This window comes from Zalophus californianus, chromosome 15 (assembly GCF_009762305.2).
Source record: "Zalophus californianus isolate mZalCal1 chromosome 15, mZalCal1.pri.v2, whole genome shotgun sequence".
In the NCBI taxonomy this organism is placed as follows: Eukaryota; Metazoa; Chordata; class Mammalia; order Carnivora; family Otariidae; genus Zalophus; species Zalophus californianus.
In genome coordinates, this window is record NC_045609.1 from 59,895,403 (window position 1) to 59,906,630 (window position 11,228).

At 52.7% G+C, this 11,228-nt stretch overlaps 1 protein-coding gene across 8 annotated transcripts in view; it reads left to right on the plus strand.

Annotated features, from left to right (window-relative positions):
* Positions 1–7,930, plus strand: part of HIF1AN (hypoxia inducible factor 1 subunit alpha inhibitor) — a 79,441-nt gene extending 71,511 nt beyond the window's left edge. The window contains exons 8-9 of one of the 8 annotated variants that reach the window (XR_003519945.2): positions 74–292; positions 939–1,151. Coding sequence is in view for 4 of the 8 variants with exons in the window: in XM_027594314.2 (XP_027450115.1) it covers positions 5,366–5,513 (148 nt within the window). In the remaining 4 variants the exon portion in view is untranslated. Of the gene's footprint in view, positions 1–73; positions 400–938; positions 1,152–5,365; positions 5,950–7,135; positions 7,155–7,350 lie in introns of those variants that run through there. The other 7 variants (XM_027594319.2, XR_003519946.1, XR_003519948.1 and 4 more) reach the window with 7 other exon arrangements.
* Positions 7,931–11,228: the final 3,298 nt, after the last annotated feature.

Here is an 11,228-nt window from a genome sequence, read left to right on the forward strand (position 1 = left end):
CCCACTGCCCCCACAGCATCTCTAGCCCTCCTTCTCTGTCTCTTTTGTCCCCTACACTCTCCCCTAAATGTAGCCACAGCACAGAGCTCCAACTCCAGCTCTCCACTGTTCTCTCCAGTCTCTCAGGAGGTCTCAACCACTCGGGAACTCAGCCATCACCTCCCTGCAGGTAATGGAAGCATTAATCTCTAATTCCAAGCTTCTCTTGAGATCCGAGCTCACAACCCCAGCAGCGCAAGCCTAATACTTGACAAGCAGACTTGCACATCTCTCCCGAAGCCAGCAACAACATGTGAGTCCCTGCTTTGTCGAGAGCCGTGTCACCCACCCCTTCACACCTCACAGAGACCTTGGGGCCTCCAGCCCTTCCCCTGTCCTACCTTCAGTCAGTGTACCAGTTCAGAGACACTTCCTGATTTCTTTGGCACCCATCTTTGCCTCACCATCACCACTGTCCCCAGGGAGGCCCCAGGCCTCTTCATTTCACGGAACAAACTCCGTGCAGCAACAGCCATGCCCCAGTCACCAGGCGTGGCGTCTTCCTCCCAGCAGGTCTCTCTAAGTTCCATGTCTCCGGTTGTTCTGCACGCTGCTGCCAAATTCATTTTCCTAAAGCACAGCTCTGATCATGTCACTCCCCTGCTCAAAAACCCTCAATGGTTCCCCATTGCCTACTAAATAAAGTACAAACTCCTGACTCTGATATTCATGGCCCTTTGTGATCTGGCCCCTTCCTAACCCTCTCTCCAAGACTTTGCAGTACTCTCCTTCATGCCCATACTTACCAGCCAAATTGGGCTCTGGGTGGTTCCCTTGCACACTCCCCACCTAGTAACTTCCCACATCCGTGCACTGGTTCATACTCTTCTTCTGCCTGCGATGCTGTCCTTCTGAAATGGCACCACTGCCCCACACCCGGCTCATCTCTGTCCGTCAAGATCTTAATCTCCTGCAAGACCTGGTGCAAGTCATCTTCTGAATACTTCCTGTAAGATGCTTAGCAAGGTGCCTGCTAGATTCTGTTATCATCATCATCATCATCATCATCATCACTCACCAGCAGCAGCAGCAGTGGTTTCTCTTCCCTGGGAACCTTCTAGTCCTCTCTACAGCTCTCCTGGATCCTGGCATAATTTTCTTGATACTGTCATTTCTAGTTTGTTGGCCCTACAGCTGCCCTGGCCTATAAACCTCTTGAGAGCCAGGACTAAGTCATGTTCATTTGAGTCGTCCTCAGCCCCTGGCCCAGGAGACTCCCTGTTTACCACTTGTTGAATAAATGAATGAACGAATGAATGAATGAACGAACCAATACAGAAAAACCGACTTGGACATGGTTATGTGACACAGACCTGGCTCCTCTGGGCCTACAGTTCTGGGCAGTGACCACCTAAGAATTCCCTGTCATTACGCCCGGCCCTCCTGACATGTGTCCAGGTGAGCTGGGACATGCGTGTGCAGGCTGTATGACAGGTGTGTCATCCCTCCAGAGCGAGAGGGGAGTGTGGCAGAGTTCAGCCTTCCCAACTCATCAATCAAAGGGCACTTACTGACAGACAGCTCTTTAGAGCTGGCTCCAGGCTCCGCTGGGGCTGGGGGCCCGGGATGAGTGGGGGAGGAGGCCTGCCCTCTGGGGGTTCACAGTCTAGTTGCTCCTTCACTCCTCCTTTGACTTTCAGACCACAAGAAGTCAAAGGGCTCCCCCGGTGACAGCTGACTGTGGACAGGGGTGTCATGCTGATGGGTGGGGTAAGCCCTTTCCTGCAAGCTGAGCTGAAATGCTACTTAATCCAGAAGTGGCTCTTTTACTCTCTTGGTTTGGATCTTAGCACCCCCTCCAGACTGGAGCTCCCCTGGGAGGTCTATTGCCTTCTGCAGAATTCTCCACTACAGAGCCCAGAACCACACAGCTTAAAGCTGCTGAATGGATGAGTGGATGGATGCCAGGAATAGTTGACAAAATATACGAGTAAATGAGCAACTAACTAAACACATGGATGAACAAAGTGCTGGGCAGATTGGCACAAATCACAGAGTCAGCACTCATTGAGCATCTACTATATACCAGGCACTGTGCTAAATCCTTCACCTGCACTGATTCATTTAATCTGCCCTTCAGCCCTTGGAGTAGGAACTATTATGATCCCACCAGGGAGAGACACCTGCCCCTCCAGGGAGTGAAATAACTTGAAATAACTCGTGTGAGAGTCCCCAGTACCGCTGGGAGGAACCTTGGTTCCCTCCCCTACACTCTTCCGGGTGGGGGCTCACCTGCTCCCTCCCCAGACCACCCGCGCTTGGGGACTTGGGGGGGGGTTCACGTGGGGGGTATTGTAAGGATGGGGGCCCTCTGGACTCTAGGTTTTCACTCCTTTTCTTTCCGGCCCCCCTGGGGACTAAGCGAAGTTCAGAAGAGGCGCCGCAGCCCAGGAGCCTCTCTTTCCCCAGAGGCGACTTCCCAGCCCCTCTTGCCCCCACCTCCATTTCAGGAGGGAGTGACGGCCCCTCCTGAAGGGTCCCCGGCGCTGCGTGGTGGGGGGGCGCCCCGTGCCGCCGGCCCCCGCCCTCGCGGCCCGATCCAAACAAGCGCGCTAAACTCCGGGAGATTTACAGCGGGCGGCTGGGCGGCGCGGGCCCCCGGCCGCCGGTGAGATATCTCCAAACAGCGCACTAACCACTTTCCATTTTATACCTCACCAGCTTTATAGCATCTTAAGGATTTCTGTGCACGGCTGGCTTCCCGCCCAGGGAAAAAACCCAGCCTTGTAAATAAATACTAAATATATATGAACAGAGACGACAGCGAGAGCCGCCGAGGAGGGGGAGGGGCGGGGTGCCGCGGGGGTGGGGGGGATGGCGGCCCAGGGCCCCGGCGACCGGCGGGAAGGAGGGGGCAGGGATATATTGGGGTGTCCGAGACAAAGGCGGCAGGGAGAAAGCAGTTGACAGGCAAAATAAGGGAAACTGAGACAGCACCAGAGGCGGAGGCCGAGAGAAACCGAAAGTTGGAAGCTGGCTGGAAGTGCTCCCGTGTGTGTAGTGTGTGTAGGGAGGACTCCCTTAAAGCCTGGGGAGAAAGAGAAAGCTCTTCCAAACCTGCCTCCTTTCCTTCCCACAATTTCTGAGGGGACTGAGGCCCAGGGATGGGACTACCATCTGAGCGGGTGTGTGTGTGTGTGTGTGTGTGTGTGTGTGTGTGTGTGTGTGTGTGTGTGTGTGTGTGTGTGTGTGTGTGTGTGTGTGACAGGGGTGTGTCATGATGTGCTCCAAGGAAAATCTGTGTTTGTGTGAACCCGTGTGTACCGTGCAGGTGTATGTTTGGGGTGTTTGGTGTGCGTAGTACTGTGCCTGTGAATACTGGGGTGTTGGCAGGAAGAATGTGGTGTGGTCAGGGTGTGACAGGGGGTTAGGACATATTTGGGGGGATGAGGAGGCAGGTGAGTTCTGAGGATATGTGCAGCTTTGGGATTGAGTTGAGGGCTGAGCAAGGTGTATGTGATCAAATGTGGGTGTCTTGGGGTAGGTAGGGTCGGGGAAGCAGGATGAGCCTTCAGAGGAACATGTGTTGGGCCTGGAAGCAAGTATCCACGTTGTGTAATGGGGCCTGTCAGGGGTGAGTTTTGACATGCTACCAGGTGGTTACATCACCTCTTCCTCATCCTCTGTCTCTGAGTCTTTCTGGAGGCTCTGGGACCTTCTCTGCAATGGCCACTAGAGAGAGGGTCTCCTGTGCTGGCTGAAGCCCCCGTACTAGCATAGCCCCCAGCTCTGAGGTCACTGGACAGGAGCCAGAGTTGAACTGGGGAGCAGGAGGGAACATCTTCTCCCCTCTCAGGGGACCCAGCGATCCCTTTTTGTTCCCCCCCCTTGTCTTCGATATTAAGTATTCAAACCTCATTTACATCCTTATTTTTCAATTTGCTGCCACAGTAGTTTAATTTATTCGATATAATTTCTTTTTCTGAGGGGACATTAATCATTGCCCTGTGCTTTTGGGCGCCTGTGGGATCTCTGCGTGTGTATGTGTGCATGCGCACGCGTCTGCGTGTGTGAGTGTGCGTCTGCGTCCGTGTGTATCTGTGCCTGCGCACACTTGTGTCTGTGTGTGAGGTGCAAGTTTGTCTGTCATGTGGGGGTGTGTATGTGTGAGAGAGTCGGGGTGGGGGAGGAGGTGTGGGAGGGTGGTGTGAGTGTGCTAAATTGATCAGGTACTCTTCCTCCTGGCCCTTCCTTAGGATGTCAACAAGAAGGGGAAATGGGCATCCTCAAGGGGGGGGTCCTTCCAGTACCCCCTGCCAGTTTTCCTTTCTCGAGTGTGTGTCCTGGACAGTTATAGCTGGAAGTGTTCTAGAATCCCTGGTCTCTCAAGAAAGAGAGCCGAGACAGGTGGAGACACACGCAGATAGGGAGAGACAGACAGACAAGAACAAGGCAGGCCACGGCAGGGGAGAAAAGAGGGGGAAAGAAACATGGAGAATGATGGAGAGAGGCGCGGGAGAGAGAAGTGAGCGAGCTGGAAGCGTCTCAGCCCATAAAGTCCCTGGAATGGGAGGAAGGGGCGCGAGACTCCTGCATCAGCTCAGGCCCAGTCATGGCTCAGTGCAGAGTGATGGGGGGTGAGGGGGGGAGGGCTGGTTGCTCCCAGGAGCTGAGATGAGTGAAGTGGCTTGGGGGAGGCTTGTTTGGAGAGAAGAGGCAAGAGGAAGGGGTCAGGGAGAGGGAGGAGGAGAGAAAACCCCTCTTGGCGATATAACTCAGAGGAATGAGGCCAAGGAAAATTTCCAGGGATGTTCAAAGGGTACGAGGGAGGAAGCTCTCTGATGCTAGCTCCCCTCCCCACCACCCTCAGTGCATCTGGGCAAATCCATGGCTTCCTGAGACCCTCTTTTGATCCTTAGCTCCAGAACCCCTCAGTTTTCCTTCTCTGGCACATTCTTGGAACTGCCAGGAACTGATGGGAAGGCCACTGTGACATCCCACTTAATCTTCATAACAACTCAAGCCAAGAGTCGGTCTCCCTGCTTCAGAGAGGAGGAAAGGAGAGGTCAGAGCTTGCCCAAGGTCACGTGGAGGTCCAGAGCCGGGATTGAAGTCACATCTGCCTGAGGCCACATGCTGAGACTCCCCACTCCCCTCGGCTGCCTCCTAGGGTCGTGGCCACCCCAACCCTCCTGTCGTCACCACTACACAGGTTCAACACACACACACACACACAAACGAGATCTGGGACCCAAGGGTAAAGGAGGGAGGCCTTTGGGGGGCAGGAGTCAGCCTTCTCTGAGCCACCCCCCAGCTGTGAGGACTTTGAGTCCCAGGACCTGAGTGCTCCAGGGCTCATATAGACCCTGTCTTCCTTCTCATCCAGGGGTCGGACGCCTGCTAAGGACCTCTTCTGGAAAGCAGAAGCCAAAACCCACTCAGGCTCAGACTGGCTGACAGCTTGGGGCCAGTTTCTGCTCCCAGGACCAGTTTCAAGCTGCTATGACCTGCTCATTTTAGCCTTACCCAGATAGTGGTCCAAGGCTCAGGGCTTAGGGGGAGGAGCTTCTTTCTCTGAAATTCTGAAAATGAAATTTTGAAAACTGGTCTGAAATTGGACTTCATGGAACCTCAGTATTTGAGCCTCCAGATACCTGACTATCTTGAGGTCTACAGATCTAAATATGCTAATACCAACTACCTGGGAGCTGAATGTCCCCAGGAGCCAAGCATTTGAGCGCCCGAGGTAGACCACGTAGGGCTGATGATTGAGTGTCTAGGTTGGAGATCTGAGCTGGAAAGGAGTCTGCAGTATTCCAGCTCCTCAGCCCCACCCCTGACTTCCTTCCCCACTCTCTCTCCCAACCGAAGAATGGCCTCTCTCTTCGTTCCTGACCCTCTGGGAGCCTGGCGCAGGCATCACACCCGGGCCCCTGGCACAGACATGTCACACAGAAACCATCACCCACTCGGGTCAGTGATAACTGGGTGACGAGACAGGGGGTCCCTGGGCATGCGGGGCTGGGGCAAGGGGAGAGGCCTGGGGCCGAGGAGAAGGTAGCGCGTTCATTTGAATAATGGGCAAAATCAAATTAATTCTACATTAAATAGTTGTGAATAAAGGGTTGAAGTCAGCAGTTTCAAACTTGTTTTCCTTAATTACTTTCCGTGTTTAATGTCATTAAGAAGATTAAAAATTCATTAACAAGAGTACTAAAGTGGCAAATCAGGAAAGCGATCACTCCAGGTTAGAAACTCCGCTGAGGCCGCATAGCGAGCCTTCTGCAGGGGGCATGGGTGGGGGTGGGGGCCGAGAGGGTTGGGGACAGACACGCACTCACACTTACACACTGGTACACAACAGCACCATAAACACACATCCATAATATCGGTGGGCATCCACACATACACACACACACTCAGATGTTTTCCACTCATCCATACCCAGGACTTCTGTGATAGTGGGGAGACAGTGTATGGGGTCTGTAGCTAATCAGGCCCCAACTTCATAAACCCCTCTCCTGAAAAGGAGGATTAAAGATCGAACTTCGCTGACAGGCAATACATGGTCATAAAAATCAGTGTCAGCTCAGTGGTGTCCGGGTTCACTTTCTTGTCTCCGGCTCACGTCTGTCCCTGTCTCTCCTCCCTTCGCCATCCCTTCTGCTCTAAAGGGCTCTCAGGGCAAACCTGATCAGTTTCCTGGGAGGAGCTGCTGACTTTGAACCTTAATTATCCTGGAAAAGGATCCCTTTTGTCTCCTGAGCTTGTTGGGGAGGGGGAGGAGTCCTGTTTCCTTCTGGGAGAAGGAGCTGGGAGACAAAGGGTAGGCTGGGTGGGGAAAGGAAAAGGCAGAAACGGGGGCGGGGAGGGGAGTGGGACCCAAGTGTCCTGGTGTTCAGACCATCCCTGACTCAACTGCCCATCACCAACCTCACCCTCTCACCCTGCCCTTTCACCCATCCTGTTGGCTGACCCCTGTCCTCCCCGTGCCAGACCCCCCCTTGGCCATGAAAGGACCCTGTTGGCTGACCCCTGTCTTCCCCAGTGCCAGACCCCACCCCCTTGGCCATGAAAGGACCCTCCCTGAGTCAGGACCACCTTCCCTGTAGCCATCACAGTCTCTCTGACTTCATTTCTATTTTTTTTTCCTTAGGGCCCAAACTCAGGACCAGGTCCCTAAAGGGGTTGAGGCTGCCTTGGGAGCACCTGTGCCTGTGTGGCTATGTCATATGTCTGGTGGCTGTGTTGGGAATTGTGTGTGTGAGTGTGGGGCGGGCTGGTTGCAGGAGAACACCATGTTCATCATAAATGAATACAACTGGACAGGCCTGTGAGATCCTGATGGAATGAACTCCCTCTCATTTACAGGTGAGAGAACCAAACTCTGGCAAGATGAAGTTCTACTCAAGAGAAATGAAAACATGGGCCCCCACAGAAACTTGCACCACAATGGTCACAGCGGTATTTTTCATAATGGCCAAAAAGTGGAAATAACCCAAATGTAATCAACTGGTGAATACATAAATAAAATGTAGTCTATCCATACAATGGGATATTATTTGGCCGTGAAAAGTAATGAAGTACTGATTCATGTTACAACACGGATGGATATTGAAGACTCTATGTTAAGTGAAAGAAGACAATCACAATAAACCATGCATTCTTTTAGTCCCTTTTTATGAAACATCCAGAATCAGCAAATACACAGAAAAAGAAAAGAGATTAAGAGTTGCTTATGGCTGGGGGCAGGGAGTATTTGGGGGAAAAGAGAGACTGCTAATGAGAATGGGGTTGGGGGTGGGTAGATGGTTCATATGTTCTAAAATGTCTTATGGTGATGGTTGCACAACCCTGGAGACTTACTAAAAACCATTGACTTGCGGGGCACCTGGGTGGCTCAGTTGGTTAAGTGTCTTGACTCTTGATGTTGGCTCAGGTCATGATCTCAGGGTTGTGGGATCGAGCCCCGTGCTGAGTGTGGAGTCTGCTTAGGGTTCTCTCCCTCTCCCTCTGCCCCTCCACCCACCTCGCGCTGGCTCAGGCTCTCTGGAAAAACAAAACAAAACAAAACAAAAAACCATTGGCTTGTACACTTTAAATAGATGAATTGCATGGTATGTAAATTATATCTTGATAAAGCCGTTATTTTTAAAAAGTGACGTGACTTACTTAGGGTCTCCCAGCAGGTGGGAGGTGGCACTGGTACTAGCTTGTGGTCCCTTGACCCCAAGCTCAGTGCTCCTTCCACAGGCCCTACAAGGCCTCCGAAATCTTGCTGTGGAGACTTGAAGCCCAGATCCTACATGTGTGTGGGTATCCACATAACATCTTGGCTTTTCTGTAGGGCTGTCATGTTTCTGTGTGTGACGGTGTGTCTTGTTATGTGTGTGCACATGAAGATTTGTGGTCTCATAGCTCTGTGTGTCTCTGCAAGTCCGACTCTGCACATCTGTCTCTGGGCCTATGGATCTCTCAATGGTGACTATTGTCTGTGCCCATGAACTTCTGCTCACTGGCTGGCTCCCTGTGTGGTTGCATTTGTAGGCATATCTGGTTGTGCCCAGGTCTCTGGATGTCAGTGTGTCTGTCTGGATCTGCGAGGCCATGGGACCTCATGGGAGTCTGTGTTCATGTGTTCTCACGTGACAGTGTGTCTGTTGGTGTAATGTATCTGAGTGGGAACCCATGGATTTCTTAATGTGTCAGCTTACGAGTCTGGGTTCATATGCCTTCACCTCTGGGTCCCTGCCTGGGATAGGTGTTGGTGCATCTCTACACATGTCCGTCTATATGTTGGTATTCTGGTGTCCACACAGGTGCATCTGTGGGAGCTTGCATCTCTGTGGCAGGGGCCTGTGGGCCTGTCCATCTGAGTCCGTGTGTCTGAGCCCCTCCTGCAAGCATCAGCTGCCCCCCCCCACCCCCGCCACCAAGACGCCTGCCTCCCCACCCCCGCCTCTGACAGCCGTGGAGAGAGCTACACAGTAAATTCATGGCCGCCCGGCTGGGAAACAGGCGGCTGCAATGGAAAGGAAGCATGGATTTGCATATTGAATTAAAATTAAGAGCTAATTATGCAAATAAATTATGACATTTGGCAGGAGAATTTGCTTCAAGATCATTTATTACGTTCTTTTTATAACAGTGTGAGCATTTAACGGTCAAAGACAATATTTTAAGGGAAAATTAACGCAAGATTATTAACCTAAAAACAATTCCACATTAATGAGATGGTGAGCTGGTCCCCCCCACACACCTGGGCAGGTCTACGCCTAGACTGGGAAGGCCTTTTTCTCCTCCTCGCCTTCCTTCTGTCAGTGTGCAGAGGCGCAAGTGGGAGGGGGCCGGGAAAGGTAGAGGGGGCCTAGGTTTGCGTCTTCTCGATGGGGAGGTCCTGCTGACATGAAGGTCCCACCTAAGATCAGAGTCCTGGGCTGAGGTTAGGAGGCCACACAGAGGATGAGCTAAGCCCCACTCGCAAACATGCCTAGTCCAATGAAAAGACATGATCCTGGCCTTGGGAAGCCCTCATCTGAAGGAAGGAGACAGAGCCCCACCCTGGAAATGGCTCTGTAGATACCATTTGGGATGGGACCTGGACCGTAGAGTTTAAACAGTGTGGTTGTGCCCACTGCCACTGCTACCATTCCCTCCTTCTCCTGGGCTGCAGAATTCTGGATTCCCTGGCGCGCTCCAGAGCTCTGAGCTCTAGCTACATCCGTCTGGGTCCCATCGTCTCCATTTTCCCTACAACCTTAATCTGTCAGCCTAGCTCTCCTTTTTGGGAAGTGGCAAGGGAAGAGGGGCTCTAATCTGAGTTTCCCTGGGATCCCCTAACACATTTTGTATCAAGTGGGGAGTCAGCCCCCAAAGAGTTGGTGGGTGATGTCCTGTTTGGGCCCCAATTTTCTCTTTCCCTGTGTGTGTGTGTGTGTGTGTGTGTGTGTGCGCGCGCGCGCGCGTGTGTGTGTGTGTGACATCTACACTACCTGATCCCTGGGCTAGGTCCACGGGCGCAGACTCTTAGGACAGATCTTTGTCTGTAGTGTGGGCCCATGGAAGGGAACCCAGGGTCTTCCCATGGGCTACTCTGCAAGGTGAACGCCTTGGGTTTCCAGAAGGCCCCTGCTCTGATGCAAACATGCTCCCTGGGAGGCGAGATGCTGTTCCCTGTCATTGCTTGAGGCCAGTATTTGGGTCTTCCTAGAGTGGCCAGAGGGAGGGACAGCCATTCCTCACGCCAGGTTATACCAGCAGGCCCAGCCATTTCATTTGGGTTATGTAAAACTTCCTGTGAGACAGGGCCAGGTACCACGGGGGCAGAGCAGGGTGGCAGGAAACACTGTGGCTTTGGACTTAGGAGACCTGAGGTCCTCTCCTCTGCCGTTTACGGGCAAGTCCCCTCTCCCGCCCGCACGCTGCGCGTCCACCCCTCTCCACTGTGTTGTGTACGTGGGGGGCTGGTCTGCGGTCGGCCTCAGCTGGCTCCTGGGGTTTGACCAAAGGGGGTCGCCAGCGAGAGATGAGAGGGAGTGGAGTCCTGGGTTCCTTTTCTTCCTAGCCGCTGCTGCCAGGGGCTGCCTCCCCAGCTCTCCCTCCTTGTTCTGGTCACTTTTCTGCATCCATCTTTGCCCCTTTGACACCTGGGTTGGTCGTGGCTTCCCGCTATTATGGCCCTGGGATACTCCACCATTACCTGCATGTTTTCTAATCCTTGCCCATACCTTTGTAAATGGTTGTCTTATTAAACTCTCCTCAGATGACCCAACGGAGTATGTCTTATGTTTCCTCCCAGAGCCCCTCAATCTCCTCATCTGTAAAACAGGGATGGTACGATACAGCTGACAAATTACTAGTACACACCTAGTGGGTTCATGTGTATCAAGGGGCTTTGTAATTTATAGATCCCAAATCCCAACGCTTGTTTCCAGGGAGAAATTGGGCTGATGTCAAAACCATCTCTGCTATGAAGATTTTGTGTGACCTTAGATAACTCACTTCACCTCTCCTGGCCTGGTTTCTCATTGATAACATGCCAGGGCTGAACTCCTAACTTTAAGGGTCAGTTGTAGAAAGTAGTGATTGATGTTCATTTTGCTGTTGAGAAAAGAGAGGTCAGGTGACATGCCCAAGGTCACACGGCAGGTTCATGACCAGCTGCCTGAGAATCTATCTGGGGCCTAGGAGCCTGGGTGGGGCCCGCTGGTGGACCTTGGAGACTCCGGTGGAGCAGACAGGCCTGGCCA